Below are 14,829 nucleotides of genomic sequence, written 5' to 3' on the forward strand. Positions count from 1 at the left end.
GCCCTGCACCCCACAGCCCTGCCCCCCGCTTCCCCTGGAGACCTCATAGACTCACCTCCACCCCTGTCCCAGTGCCCTGTGTGCCCCCGCCCTTGTAGCCAAAGCCACACCCCTACGGCTATGGCCCCGCCCTCCTCATGGCCACACCTCTGCAGCTGTGGCCTTGACTCTCACCCACGGCCCGGCCCCTGTGGCCAAAGTCCTGACCCTGTGGCTATGGCCCCACCCCTGCAGTACCCTCACAGCCTCACCCCTGAAGCCACAGCGCAGCCACACCCCTCATTGCCCTGCTCCTGCTCTGCAGGAGCCTCATCCACGACCTGGAGCCCCTCGTGGCCTTGGTCCCACAGCCACAGCCCACTACAGGCTTGGCCCCATCCAGTACCCCTCAGCCCTGTATTTGCTGCTTAAAAGCACCCCAGTACCCTCATATCCCCACACCTGATGTCTGACCCCGCCCAGCACAACCCTCATAGCCCCGCCCTTGCTACTTGACCCGGCCCAACACAATCGTCACAGCCCCACCCCTGCTCCTTGACCCCACCCAGCACAATTCTCATAACCCCACCCTTGCTGCCTGACCACGCCCAGAAAAACCCTCATAGCCCCACCCTTGCTGCTTGACCCCACCCAGCACAACCCTCATAGCCCCGCCCCTGCTGCCTGACCCCGCCCAGCACAACCCTCATAGCCCCGCCCCTGGTGCTTACTCCACCCCAGCAGCATCATAGCCCTGTCCCTGCTGCCTCAACCCTGCTCAGCACCCTGAAAGCTCCACCCCTGCTGCCTTGGCCCTACCCCTGCACCGTTGTATCTCCACCCCAGCATCCTCAAAGCCCCGCCCCTGCACTCTCATAGTCCCACCCCTGGGGCCTGGACACCACCCAGATCTCTCATAGCCCCGCCCCTGCTGCCTTGGCCCCACCCCTGCACCACTGTAGCTCCACCCCAGCACCCTCACAGCCCTACCCCTGATGTCTGACCCCACCCCAGCACCCTCGTAGCCCCGCCCTGGTGGCCTTGACCCCGCCCCTGCACCATTGTAGCTCCACCCAGAACCTTCATGGCCCCGCCCCGGCGGCCTTGACCCCGCCCCCCGCCCCACCTCACCTCCTCCCACTGGTGGATATAGCGGATCAGACGCGAGAGGCGCAGCAGCCGCAGGAGGCTGAGGATCTTGGTGAAGCGCACGATGCGCAGGGCGCGCGCAGTCTTGTAGACCTCGGAGTCGATGCCCTTCTCCACGATGAGGAAGATGTAGTCCACGGGGATGGAGGACACGAAGTCCACCACGAACCACGTGCGCAGGTACTTCTTCTTGATCTTCTCGGGGTCCAGGATGATCTCCGTGTTGTCCTCGATCACGATGCCGGTGCGGAAGTTCAGCACCAGGTCCATGAGGAAGAAGGTGTCCGAGACCACATTGAACACAATCCACGGGGCGGTGGTCTCGTCCTTGAAGAAGGTGATGCCCACCGGAATGATGATGAGGTTTCCCACCATGAACAGCAGCATGGTGAAGTCCCAGTAGAACCTGGGGGCGAGGGTGCCCACACCTCAGGCCGGTGCCTCCCCGGGGCGCCTGCGGGACCAGCCCCGGGCCCTCCTCCCTGGGGACAAGGGGCGCCCACACCTCAGGCCAGTGCCTCCCCCGGGCGCCTGCGGGACCAGCCCCGGGCCCTCCTCCCTGGGGGGTGAGGGGTGCCCACACCTCAGGCCGGTGCCACCTCCAAGGAGCCTGGGGGACCAGCCCCGGGCCTGCCTCCCTGGGGGGGCGAGGGGCACCCACACCTCACACCGGTGTCTTCCCCCCAGGTGCCTGCGGGACCAGCCCCAGGCCCTCCTCCCTGGGGTCAAGGGGCACCCAAACCTCAGGCTGGTGCCTTCCCCCAGGCACCTGTGGGACCAGCCCCGGGCACTCCTCTTTGGGGGACAAGGGTGCCCACACCTTAGGCTGGTGCCTTCCCCAGGACCGGCCCCGTGCCCTCCTCCCTGGGGACCAGGCTCCCACTCCAGGAAGGCTGCCCAGACCCGAGGGAGCCCAATGCCCACTGCGCTGCCCTAGCCCAGGTCCCTTCCTCAGGCCCAGCTCTGACCCCGTGTCCAGCTTTGACCCCGTGTCCTTGAAGATGCAGGAGACCTCACAAGGCCCAAGAGGTGGCTCAAAATAGATTAAATGCTTCACATGACCAGAGAGGCACAATGTGCCTGGCACAAGGTTGGCGTTGAAAAACTAGACAGGACAGGACAGCAGACGAGCAGAGAGGAGCTGGGGTGCAGAGGGGCAGCAGGAAGCAGCAGGGCCAGGCAGGGCGGCGGGCACAGGGAGAGCAAAGGCAGGAAGCCAGTGTGGGAAATAAATCATGCTCAGCTCATGCCGGGAAGTGGGAGCCTCCACAGGGGCCACAGGAAGGCTGAGCCAGGGCAGCACTGGCTGCAATTCCAGAGGAAATGAGGCATCCATGCAGGAGGAGAGAGGAGGAAGTGAGGGGTCCACATAGGAGAGAGGAGGAGGAAGTGGGGCGTCCACGTGGGAGGAGAGAGGAGGAAGTGGGGCGTCCACGTGGGAGGACAGAGGAGGAAGTGGGGCATCCACGCGGGAGGACAGAGGAGGAAGTGGGGCGTCCACGCAGGAGGAGGAGGAAGTGGGGCGTCCACGCAGGAGGACAGAGGAGGAAGTGGGGCGTCCACGCAGGAGGAGAGAGGAGAGAGTGGGGCGTCCACGCAGGACAGAGGAGGAAGTGGGGCGTCCACGCGGGAGGAGAGAGGAGGAAGCGGGGCGTCCACGCGGGAGGAGAGAGGAGGAAGCGGGGCGTCCACGCGGGAGGAGAGAGGAGGAAGTGGGGCGTCCACGCGGGAGGAGAGAGGAGGAAGTGGGGCGGCCACGCGGGAGGAGAGAGGAGGAAGCGGGGCGGCCACGCGGGAGGAGAGAGGAGGAAGCGGGGCGGCCACGCGGGAGGAGAGAGGAGGAAGCGGGGCGGCCACGCGGGAGGAGAGAGGAGGAAGCGGGGCGTCCACGCGGGAGGAGAGAGGAGGAAGCGGGGCGTCCACGCGGGAGGAGAGAGGAGGAAGTGGGGCGGCCACGCGGGAGGAGAGAGGAGGAAGCGGGGCGGCCACGCGGGAGGAGAGAGGAGGAAGTGGGGCGGCCACGCGGGAGGAGAGAGGAGGAAGTGGGGCGGCCACGCGGGAGGAGAGAGGAGGAAGTGGGGCGGCCACGCGGGAGGAGAGAGGAGGAAGTGGGGCGGCCACGCGGGAGGGAGGGAAGTCAAGCAGAGTCGGGGCTGGTGCCACAGGGGAGGCCGAGAGGGTGGCAGGAACGGGCCAAGCTGGACCTGGCACCGTTCGGACGTTCCACATGATAAATACCCGTGGACAAGAGACCAGAGGGCACATCCACTCCCAGATACACCCGGCCAGAGTCCAAGTCCCCAGCGTGGATTCCAAAACCCTCCCCAGGAAGCTCTGGCAGAAAAGGGCCTGTCTGTTCGGGGCCTGCGTATGGCGGGCCGGGCACGGTGCTGTGAGAGCTGCGTCCACACGGGAGGTCATAGAGAGTCAGCGAATGGCTCCATGGACAGGCGCCCGGCCCTTTCGCTATCGAGAAAATGCAAATCAAAACCACCCTGAGCAAACACGGGCGGCTCCTTAAAAAGACATAAAATTACCGGTACTTCCCCGCCCCGAGATTACACCCAAAGAAATTAAAACAAGGATGCGGACGGACGCCCACTCCGCCGTGTCCACACCAGCTCGGTCTGCGGACGGACGCCCACTCTGCCGTGTCCACACCAGCTCGATTGCGGACGGACGCCCACTCCGCCGTGTTCACACCAGCTCGGTCAGCGGACGGACGCCCACTCCGCCGTGTCCACAACAGCTCGATTGCGGACGGACGCCCACTCCGCCGTGTCCACACCAGCTCGATTGCGGACGGACGCCCACTCCGCCGTGTCCACACCAGCTCGATTCACACTCGAATCACAGCAGCCAAAAGGCGGAGGCAGCCCAGGCGCCCATCACCAACAGAGGGACAAATACAGCATGACTCGTCCATCACAGAACACGACTCAGCCACGAAAAGGAGCGAGGCTCTGACCCAGGCCACGGCGCAGATGCCCCTTGAGGACATCACGCTCAGTGAGAAACGCCATTTCTTTTTTTTCTCTGAAACGGAGTCTCGCTCTGTCGCCCAGACTGGAGTGCAATGGCGTGATCTCGGCTCGCTGTAACCCTCACTTCCCAGGTTCAAGCGATTCTCCTGCCTCAGCCTCCTGAGTAGCTGGGATTACAGGTACCCACCACCACACCCGGCTAACTTTCGTATTTTTAGTAGAGACGGGGTTTCACCATGTTGGTCAGGCTCGTCTCGAACTCCTGACCTCAAGATCCTTCCACCTCGGCCTTGCAAAGTGCTGGAACTACAGGTGTGATCCCATTTCTATGCAATGTCCAGGACGGGCCAATCCAGAGAGACAGGAAGGAGATGCGTGGGTGCGGGGGACCAGGGGCTGGAGGGACGAGGAGTGGCACATGTGGGGTGCAGTTTCTGTCTGGGGGATGAGAAAGGTGTAAACATGGGTAGTGGTGATGGTTGTGCATTATGAATGGGCTTAAGGACACTGATTCATACGTTTTAAAACAGTTAAGTGGAAAACTGATAAAAGAAAAAACTGGCCGGGCGCAGCAGCTCAAGCCTGTAATCCCAGCACTTTGGGAGGCCCAGACGGGCAGATCACGAGGTCAGGAGATCGAGACCATCCTGGTGAACACGGTGAAACCCCGTCTCTACTAAAAAGTACAAAAAAAAAACTAGCCGGGCGAGGTGGCGGCGCCTGTAGTCCCAGCTACTCTGGAGGCTGAGGCAGGAGAATGGCGGGAACCCAGGAGGCGGAGCTGGCAGTGAGCCGAGATCCCGCCACTGCACTCCAGCCTGGGTGACAGAGTGAGACTTCATCTCAAAAAAATAAAATAAAATAAAATAAAATTGGCCGGGCGCAGTGGCTCACACCTGTAATCCCAGCACTTTGGGAAGCTGAGGTGGACGCATTACAAGGTCAGGAGATCAAGACCAGCCTGGCCAACATAGTGAAACTCCATCTTTACCAAAAATACAAAAATATATATATATATATATTAGCCGGGTGTGATGGCATGTGCCTGTAGTCCCAGCTACCTGGGAGGCTGAGGCAGGAGAATCGCTTGAACCAGGGAGTCGGAGCTTACACTGAGCTGAGATTGCATCACAGCACTCCAGCCTGGGCAACAGAGTGAGGCTCCATCTCAAAAAATAACAATAATACAAAAATTCGCCGGGCGTGGTGGCGGGCGCCTGTAGTCCCAGCTACTCAGGAGGCTGAGGCAGAATTGTTTGAACCTGGGAGGCGGAGGTTGCAGTGAGCCGAGATCGCGCCACTGCACTCCAGCCTGGGTGACAGAGCGAGATTCCATCTCAAAGAACAAAACAAAACAAAAAACCAAACGTTTGGGCTCTGAGGCCAAGGGCTCTTGACGAAGGGGAGGTCCCAGAGTGGGGTCTGAGCCCACATGCCCTGCACATGCCTGACTTAGGCAAGGGAGGGTCTTGAATTTCCAGCACAATGATTCATTTTGTCATTAACACTGGGGGTCGGGGGATACGCCAAACACGCTGGCTCATGCCTGTAATTCCAACATTTTGGAAGACTGAGGTGGGAGGATCGCTTGAGCCCAGGAGTTTGAGACCAGCCGGGCAACATGAGACCCTGTTACACACACACAAAACCACAGGGGGGACCCCCCACCCCCAGATCAACTCAGCCTTCTTAGTTCTTGAGGTTTGGTTTTTTTTTTTTTTGAGACGGAGTCTGGCTCTGTCACCCAGGCTGGAGTGCAGTGGCGCGATCTCGGCTCACTGCAAGCTCCGCCTCCCGGGTTTACGCCATTCTCCTGCCTCAGCCTCCCGAGTAGCTGGGACTACAGGCGCCCCACCTCGCCCGGCTAGTTTTTTGTATTTTTTAGTAGAGACGGGGTTTCACCGTGTTAGCCAGGATGGTCTCGATCTCCTGACCTCGTGATCCGCCCGTCTCGGCCTCCCAAAGTGCTGGGATTACAGGCTTGAGCCACCGCGCCCGGCCTGGTTTTTTTTTTTTTTTTGAGACGGAGTCTCGCTCTGTCGCCCAGGCTGGAGTGCAGTGGCCGGATCTCAGCTCACTGCAAGCTCCGCCTCCCGGGTTCACGCCATTCTCCTGCCTCAGCCTCCCGAGTAGCTGGGACTACAGGCGCCCGCCACCTCGCCCGGCTAATTTTTTGTATTTTTAGTAGAGACGGGGTTTCACCGTGTTAGCCAGGATGGTCTCGATCTCCTGACCTCGTGATCCGCCCTCCTCCGCCTCCCAAAGTGCTGGGATTACGGGCTTGAGCCACCGCGCCCGGCCAGTTCTTGGGGTCTTATCTCCACCCCAGGCCCAGCTCCTCCCTATCATGGCCAGGGTCCCCGCATCCTGTCGGAGGAGAGGCCGAGAAGCTGGAGGGACTCCCCAAAGTTAGCACCAATAAAGGAAACCCGGGAGCCCATCGCTGGCATGGCTGCCCGGAGCTTTGTTTCAGGAGCCGCCGAAAGTTGGCTCCTTGTTTCTGGATGGCTCCTCGAGGGAAAAGCCGTTAACACCACGTCTGCCGGGTGACCCGGACGCTCCACTTTGGGGAAATGATCCCGAGGAAACCTTCCAAAAGGAAGAGAAAAAAAATTAAAAAGCCATTTGTACCAAGATGTTCACAGCCGCTCGGTCTGTGAGAGCCAAAGGCTGGAAGGGACCCAACGTCTCGCAGGGCGGCGGCATCAGCCAGACCCGGGCTGGCTCCCGCCTGCTGGCACAGCGACCTTGGGCGAGTTCCTGCAGCCCCTGAGAATCTCAGTCTCTTCTTCCAAGCACCCACCACCTGGGGATGGGGAGGGGCTGAGCCTTTGGGACAGGCCCCCAGGAACCACCTGGGCTGGGGATAAAACCTGAAGAGACCTGAGAAAGGCTGACTCAGGGCCAGGCACAGTGGCTCATGCCTGTAATCCCAGCACTTAGAGAGGCCGAGATGGGCGGATCACGAGGTCAGGAGATCGAGACCATCCTGGCTAACACGGTGAAACCCCGTCTCTACTAAAAAAAAAATAAAAAAAAAAAAAAAAAAATACAAAAATTATTTTTGTGTGTGTGGTGGCAGGCGCCTGTAGTCCCAGCTACTCGGGAGGCTGAGGCAGGAGAATGGCGTAAACCTGGGAGGCGGAGCTTGCAGTGAGCCGAGATGGTGCCACTGCACTCCAGCCTGGGCGACAGAGCGAGACTCCATCTCAAAAAAAAAAAAAGGAAAGGATGGTGAGGGGCTCGTGCCTCTAATGCCAGCACCTTGAGAGGCCAAGACTAAAGGATCACAGAAACTCAGGAGTTCAGGTCCAGCCTGCGCAAGACAGTGAGATCCCATCTCTACAAAAAAATACAAAAACTAGGCCAGGTGCGGTGGCTCAAGCCTGTAATCCCAGCACTTTGGGAGGCCGAGATGGGCGGATCACGAGGTCAGGAGATCAAGACCATCCTGGCTAACACGGTGAAACCCCGTCTCTACTAAAAATACAAAAAACTAGCCGGGCGAGGTGGCGGCGCCTGTAGTCCCAGCTACTCGGGAGGCTGAGGCAGGAGAATGGTGTAAACCCGGGAGGCGGAGCTTGCAGTGAGCCGAGATCCGGCCACTGCATTCCAGCCTGGGCGACAGAGCAAGACTCCATCTCAAAAAAAAAAAAAAAAAAAAATACAAAAATCAGCCAGTGTGGTGGCGGGCACCTGTGGCCCCAGCTACTTGGGAGGCTGAGGTAGGAGGATCGCTTGAGCCCATGAAGCCGAGGCTGCAGTGAGCCAAAATTGCACCACTGCACTCCAGCCTGGGTGACAGAGTGAGACTCTGTCTAAAAAAAAAAAAAAAAAAAGGTGACTTGATCTTGAGGTGGGGAGGGCCCCTCACAAGCTTGAAGGGTGAAATCAAATGACTTGAAATGTAAGGCCTTCCTTTCCCTGCATCTAGACAGGGCGTGAGGGCTCAGGCCCCCAATCTGACGCATCTGCTCAGCAACGAGACCCCCAGGGCCCCAGCACCGAGTGGGCTGAGGGGATGCCACCTGCCTGCCGCTGGCTCCCTGCCCCTCCGTCCCAGTCTCTCCCTCTGCATTGAGACCTGCCTCCCGCCTTCGAGCACCAGCCTTGGGACAAAACAGGTAGGAAAGATCAGTTGAAAAGGCCACAGTGGCTGGGCGCGGTGGCTCAAGCCTGTAATCCCAGCACTTTGGGAGGCCGAGGCGGGTGGATCACGAGGTCAGGAGATCGAGACCATCCTGGCTAACATGGTGAAACCCCGTCTCTACTAAAAATACAAAAAACTAGCCGGGCGTGGTGGCGGGCGCCTGTAGTCCCAGCTACTCGGAGGCTGAGGCAGGAGAATGGCGTGAACCTGGGAGGCGGAGCTTGCAGTGAGCCGAGATCGCGCCACTGCACTCCAGCCTGGGTGACACAGCGCGAGACTCCGTCTCAAAAAAAAAAAAAAAAAAAAAAAAAAGAAAAGGCCACAGGACCTAGAAATCTCCCCCACAAGGAGCGGGGACAAACTCCCAGGGGGCTCCAGAGACCTCCAAGGGGGACCTAGAAACCACCAAGGAGACCTAGAAACCACCAGGGGGACCTAGAAACCGCCAAGGGGGACCTGGAAACCACCAAGGCGGGGGCCTGGTTTTAAACGGCCATATAACATAAGGGCCTCCTTTCCAGGTGACAATTAACAGACGTTCTCCCCTTTATTCTCGGGGTGGGCTGGGGGCAGGGACCACACCTCCCCTCTGATGTAAGTGGGGCTGCAGGATGAGACCCCAGGACTGTCCTCTTGTCTACGGCCCACACTGTCTGGAAACCTCCTCCCTCGAGCCTTCTGTTCCTGTGTCCCGGGGAAAGGACTCCTCAGCCCATCTTGCCCAGCAGGGCAGTATTCCCGGGGATTACAGGGGTTGGAGCAGAGGGGCCTAGGAGAAGGCACAGGTTGGGTGGCCACCCTGAGGGTCCCTCGTGGGGCTGGGCCTGCCCGTTCCAACCGCAATGCCTCCAAGCAGGGCTTGGGGCCACAACCCTCATCGTCACCAGCCAGAGGTCAGAAGGAGGAAGGGCGTCCACACATGTCCCTTACCAAGGGAAAACCAAGGCCTGGGGCAGAGGGGACCCCAGAGCCCTGCAGGGCGCCACCGTCCCTGCCGGTGCACCCCAGCCCTCTCCTTGCCCAGCACTGGAACGAGTGACGTTGGGAGTCCCTCTCGCCCTGGGGAGGGGGAGCCAGCTCCAGGAGACAGGACCCCAGAGAGAGGACCCGGGGCGGGAGGAAGGCCCAGAGCCACCCCGACTCCCCCTCACACTCTGCAGGAGCGTCCGGCAGCCCCTTCCCCATCCAGCCGCCATAGGGACGCAGGCGGGCGCCAGCAGCCCCCGGGCACCCTGTGCCCTCCTTTCCCAACCCCAGTGCTGAACACGGACAGGCCCCCCTCAGCTGTCACGGGAATGTCAGGCACCATCATTAAATCCTGTACTTAAAACCCATCCCCAACAGGTAACAGAGAGGCCTCTGCAAGGGCCCCTTCCTCAGAAATGTGGGGGGGTCCTGCCACTTGGTCCAGCCCGGCCCTCGCAGGCAGGGAGGGAGACTAGCTCCAGAGGCCGGGGATGAGGCTGGGTCCCTGGGGAGACCTTCTGGCCTCAGCTCTCACGCCTGGGGGGCTGGAGGAAGCCTCAGACCCCCTCCCACTCACAGGGGGCTTCAGTGGGGCCTCCAGCACCTGACACCAATGTGAGCTCAGCCCAACTCCAGCAGCCGCCCGGCCTCTCTCTCGGCTCAGACAGGGAAACTGAGGCTCTTCCAGCCATAAGCGAAACAGTGGGATGGACACCCAGACAGACCACGCGTCACTCGCCTGCCCCGAGCTCAGGTTCTTCCCCTGGAAGTTCCCAAAGCCGCTGCAGGGTTCCGTCTCTCTAGGACTGGATGACGCTCGGGAGACGAGGCCTCTGACCCGGCTCCCAAACCCCACAAGGCCCCCAGGTCTCCTGGCAACAGAAGGCCCAGGACCCTCAGCCCCTTGGACCCCAGGGGACGGCCGGCCCAGGGGGCCTTCAGCCCCTGCTGGAGCCTGAGTCCCAGGTTGGGGAACGGGAGAGGGCAGCCGGGCCCTCCCTGCAGGAGCCCAGCCTCGGCCCGAGGCCAACAAGGATTTACAGATGGGGCAAATCCGGGAGAGGATTAGGGGCTGGAGGTCGGTGATTAAGGGAGAGCCTCGGGCGGGGGGATTAGGAGAGAGCTCTCAGCTGTGGACTCAGGGACAGATCTGTGGCAGGTGTCAGGGATTAAGAAAGGGAGCTGCTACGGGGGGTAGATCTCAGGTTCCCGGGTGATCCCAAGACCGGGCAGACGTTTACAGAGCTGTGCCGCCGGGCGCTGGGGCACATGATGACCACAGGCCCAGCCCCAAGACAGACACAGGGGATGCCCTGGGGGGTGCCACAGGGAGACCGACCTGGGGGGCCCATCAGCTCCGGGCGGCGGGAGGGCTTCTCAGAGGTGGCGTGTGGGTGGATGAGATGGTGAGGGGAGGGCAGCGCCTGAGGAGGGGCAGCAGGTGCGGAGGTTGATGCCCCGGGTTCCCTTCAAGGCTGGTGGGCAACCTCGGGACGGGGGACGTGGGTGGACGTGACGGGGAGGGCCGGAGCCAGGGAGGTAGAGGTGACAAGGAAAGGAGGACCGACGTCTGGAGAAGCCCATGCTGGCAGCCGGGGGGCCAGAAAGGGAGCAGGGAAGCATCTGGCCGGAGAGAGGCGGTCAGTGCTGTCTGGGTGTGAGGCTGAACCGTGGGGTGGGGGGGCGAGCCAGGGCCTGACCCAACTGAGTGGGGGGCTGATAAAGGGGGCTTGAAGATGTGGGTTTTTAGGGATTTTTATTTTTATTTTATTTTATTTATTTATTTTTTTGAGACGGAGTCTCGCTCTGTCACCCAGGCTGGAGTGCAGTGGCGCGATCTCGGCTCACTGCAAGCTCCGCCTCCCGGGTTCACGCCATTCTCCTGCCTCAGCCTCCCGAGTAGCTGGGACTACAGGCGCCCACAACCGCGCCCGGCTAATTTTTTGTATTTTTAGTAGAGACGGGGTTTCACCGTGGTCTCGATCTCCTGACCTTGTGATCCGCCCGCCTCGGCCTCCCAAAGTGCTGGGATTACAGGCGTGAGCCACCGCGCCCGGCAGGGATTTTTAAAAATTTTTGAGACAGGGTCTTACTCTGTTGCCCAGGCCGGAGTGCAGTGGCACTGATCATAGCTCACTGCAGCCTCAACCTCCTGGGCTCAGGTGATCCTCCTGCCTCAGCCTCCAGAGTAGCTGGGACTACAGGTGCACACCACCAGGCCTGGCTAATTTTTTTCACTTTTTGTAGAGATGAGGGGGGGTCTTGCTATGTTATCCATGCTGGTCTCGAACTCCTGGGCTCAAGCGATCCTCCCGCCTCTACCTCTCAAAGTGCTGGGATTATAGGCGTGAGCCACAGTGCCCGGACAAAGATGTCTTTTTTCGAGCAGGGAACATAGGGAAGGCCTTGAAGAGAGTGGGGAGGTCTTGGCCACCCCAGTCCCTGACCCCTCCACGCAGACCAGAGGGCAGGCCCCGGGTGTCAACTCTGCCACCGGGCATATGGGTCCGTGCACACCCCACGGTCCTGCGCAGGCTGGGCCTTCCTCTCGTGACCGGAGCCAGAGAAACCCTCGCCTCCCCCCACCCCGCCCCCGGAGCCATCCCCCCGTCACCGGGATAATGGGGGGTTTATTCCCAGGCCCTAATGCACGGTTTCATCACCGTGGATTTGCAGAGCTGCACCCCCAGGCTGATCTCCCACTGACCCACTCAGCCATCTGGGGCGGGGCCCGGGGGCCGCCTGTCCTGGTGGGTCTTGGAGCAGCCCCTCCTCAGACTGTCCTCTTGGAGACATAACAGAACCTGGCTTTGGGGAGCATCTCGTCTGTCTCCCCTCACACGGGGCCTCCCCAGCTGAAGCTGACTCAGGAACATGGACCAGAAAATCAGCAGCAGGAGACTGCAGGCCGGCCACGGGGCACTTAGCCCTGCAGCTGGACTGAGGGCAGTCAGGAAGCCACCAGCCTCTCTCCACCCGACACCTGCCCTGTGCCCCCCAGAGCTCCCAGGGCACAAACCTCGGATCTGCCCCCGTCTCCACCCTGCCAGGCCTGCCCAGCCCCTGGGTGACACCAGGGACGGGGAGTGGATGACAGCAAGCCTCGGACAGACCGCCCCTCCCTGGGCCTCCGTGTCCCCACCAGCCCCAGCCCCTCTCCTGCAGAGACGCCCCCCAGCCCCAGCCCCCCTGATACAGAGATGCCCTCCAGCCCCAGCCCCCCTCCTGCCGAGACGCCCCCCAGCCCCAGCCCCCCTCCTGCAGAGACGCCCCCCAGCCCCAGCCCCCCTCCTGCAGAGACGCCCCCCAGCCCTAGCCCCCCTCCTGCAGAGACGCCCCCCAGCCCCAGCCCCTCTCCTGCAGAGACGCCCCCCAGCCCCAGCCCCCCTGATGCAGAGACGCCCTCCAGCCCCAGCCCCCCTCCTGCCGAGACGCCCCCCAGCCCCAGCCCCCCTCCTGCCGAGACGCCCCCCCAGCCCCAGCCCCCCTCCTGCAGAGACGCCCCCCAGCCCCAGCCCCCCTCCTGCTGAGACACCCTCCTTTGCACGACTCAGGCTTTCCCAAGTGGACCTGTGTGGCCTTTAGAATCAGCGGCGGTTGGGGTGAAGGGAGTAGGAATGAACTATACTTATTTTTAAACTAATTTTGCTCTGGGAGGCGCAGGAGACCCTGCTGCAGCTCTGGGGGTTCCACGAGGCCAAACCCCTTCCTTCCCTGGTTTTCACGCCTGTTCCAATTCAGGCACGAACCGTAATCACCTACAAAGACGGCAACTTGAACCTCCGGAACTCAAAACCTTGAACTTGGGTCCTTGAACCTGCTTTTCCACCAGCACCCCAGGGAAGCGTGCGGCACGCCTCTGCGGACTTCCAGACAACAGGCCTGGGTCTAGACACCTCCACAGCCCCAGAGGCCTCATGAATGAACCAACTGCACTTTTTTTTTTCTTTTTGAGACCAAGTCCCACTCTGTCATCCGGGCTGGAGTGTAATGGCACGATCTCGGCTCACTGCAACCTCCGCCTCCTGGGTACAAGCGATTCTCCTGCCTCAGCTTCCCTATTAGCTGGGATTACAGGCACCCGTCACCATGCCCACCATGCCCGGCTAATTTTTGTATTTTTAGTGGAGACGGGGTTTCACCATATTGGCCAGGCTGGTCTCAAACTCTTTACCTCAGGTGATCTGCCCAAAGCGCTGGGATCACAGGCGTGAGACACCCGGCCTTGGCACCAACTGCACTTCCGCAGGGGCCAACTGCCCAGCCTGAGAGCTGAAATCCGGACCCACGTCTGCCCAGGACCCGTGCTCTGCCCCTCAGCAAATTCAGCAAATATGTGGCGCCTGCTGTATATGGGAGCTGGGACGAGAGGCATGTAAGAGGCCACTTCCGAGCACAGAAGCAAGGCAGACTTGGGCGTGATGGAGACAGCCCTCTCCCTCATACCACCCCCACCTTGCATTTGGGGGAACTGAGGCAGAGGGGCCCAGTGAGGAGCCAAGACACCCAGCCAGGTACAGGAGGCCTTGGGCCTGAAGCCAGCTGGGGCCTGATTCCTGAGTCAGTTGCAAACATAGAGGCCCCTTTGCTTGCTGTGAGCTGCCCCAAAACGCCCTACACAACAGGGTCCGGCCCCCAGACGCTCCACGATGCTACCTCCTGGCCCGGCTCCATGCCCAGCTCCGCTCCTGGCTCTTCCCTCGGCTGGGCCACCTTTCTGCACACATCCCCATCACCCCCCCGGCCACCTCAAACACCTCCTCCCGTCCAGGGCTCCCCTGCATCCTCCACACCTCCTCAGCCCAGCCGAGTGGGGGCGGTTCCGGTTCACCAAACAGTAATGATCCCCTTCCTGGTGCCAGGCGGCTCGGGCCAATTTCCCGGGATGGGATCCACTGGCAAGAGACAAGGGGAGTTCAAGGAAGGGAGACGCTGCTGGCCTCTGTGCGGGGACCTGGGGGCTGGGGCAGGAGCTGCCCCCTCCTTCTTCCTCTTAAATCTCGCTGCAGATGCTGCTCCAGCAAGAACAGTTACTACACCCCCAGGTTGTGAGGAGAAAGGGCAAATGTGAAAAGGCAGACACAGAAAGGCCCCTCCCAGCACTGCATACATGGCTTCAAAAAGTTAATATTCACAGGCCGGGCACGGTGGCTCACACCTGTAATTCCAGCACTTTGAAAGGCCGAGGCAGGAGGATCACCTGAGGTCAGGAGTTTGAGACCATCCTGGCCAAGATGGTGAAACCCCTTCTCTACTAAAAATACAAAAATTAGCCGGGCATGGTGGCGGCGCCTGTAGTCCCAGCTACAGGGGAGGCTAATGTGGGAGAATCCCTTGAACCCGGGAGGCGGAGGTTGCGGTGAGCCAAGATCACACCACGGCACTCCAGCCTGGGCGATGGAGCCAGACTCCGTCTCAAAAAAAAAAAAAAATTAAAAATGAATATTCACACAGATATCGCCCACCACCCACCCCTGGGCGCCCCCAGAATGCCTTCTTCCTCCCCTCGGTCTGCATGGGACCTAGGCAGAGGCTGGCCGCCTGCCTGTCAGGAGTGTGGACACCTGGGCTGTGCTGTGCAGACAGATCCGGCCCTCAGGA

At 60.9% G+C, this 14,829-nt stretch overlaps 1 protein-coding gene across 1 annotated transcript in view; it reads right to left on the reverse strand.

The window, feature by feature from the left end:
• Positions 1 to 14,829, reverse strand: part of HCN2 (hyperpolarization activated cyclic nucleotide gated potassium and sodium channel 2) — a 33,856-nt gene that overhangs the window by 16,037 nt on the left and 2,990 nt on the right. Inside the window, 1 exon segment of the mRNA XM_050771102.1 lies at positions 1,111 to 1,534. Within this exon segment, the coding sequence (XP_050627059.1) occupies positions 1,111 to 1,534 (424 nt within the window).

Source organism: Macaca thibetana, chromosome 19 (genome assembly GCF_024542745.1).
Source record: "Macaca thibetana thibetana isolate TM-01 chromosome 19, ASM2454274v1, whole genome shotgun sequence".
Taxonomy (NCBI): Eukaryota; Metazoa; Chordata; class Mammalia; order Primates; family Cercopithecidae; genus Macaca; species Macaca thibetana.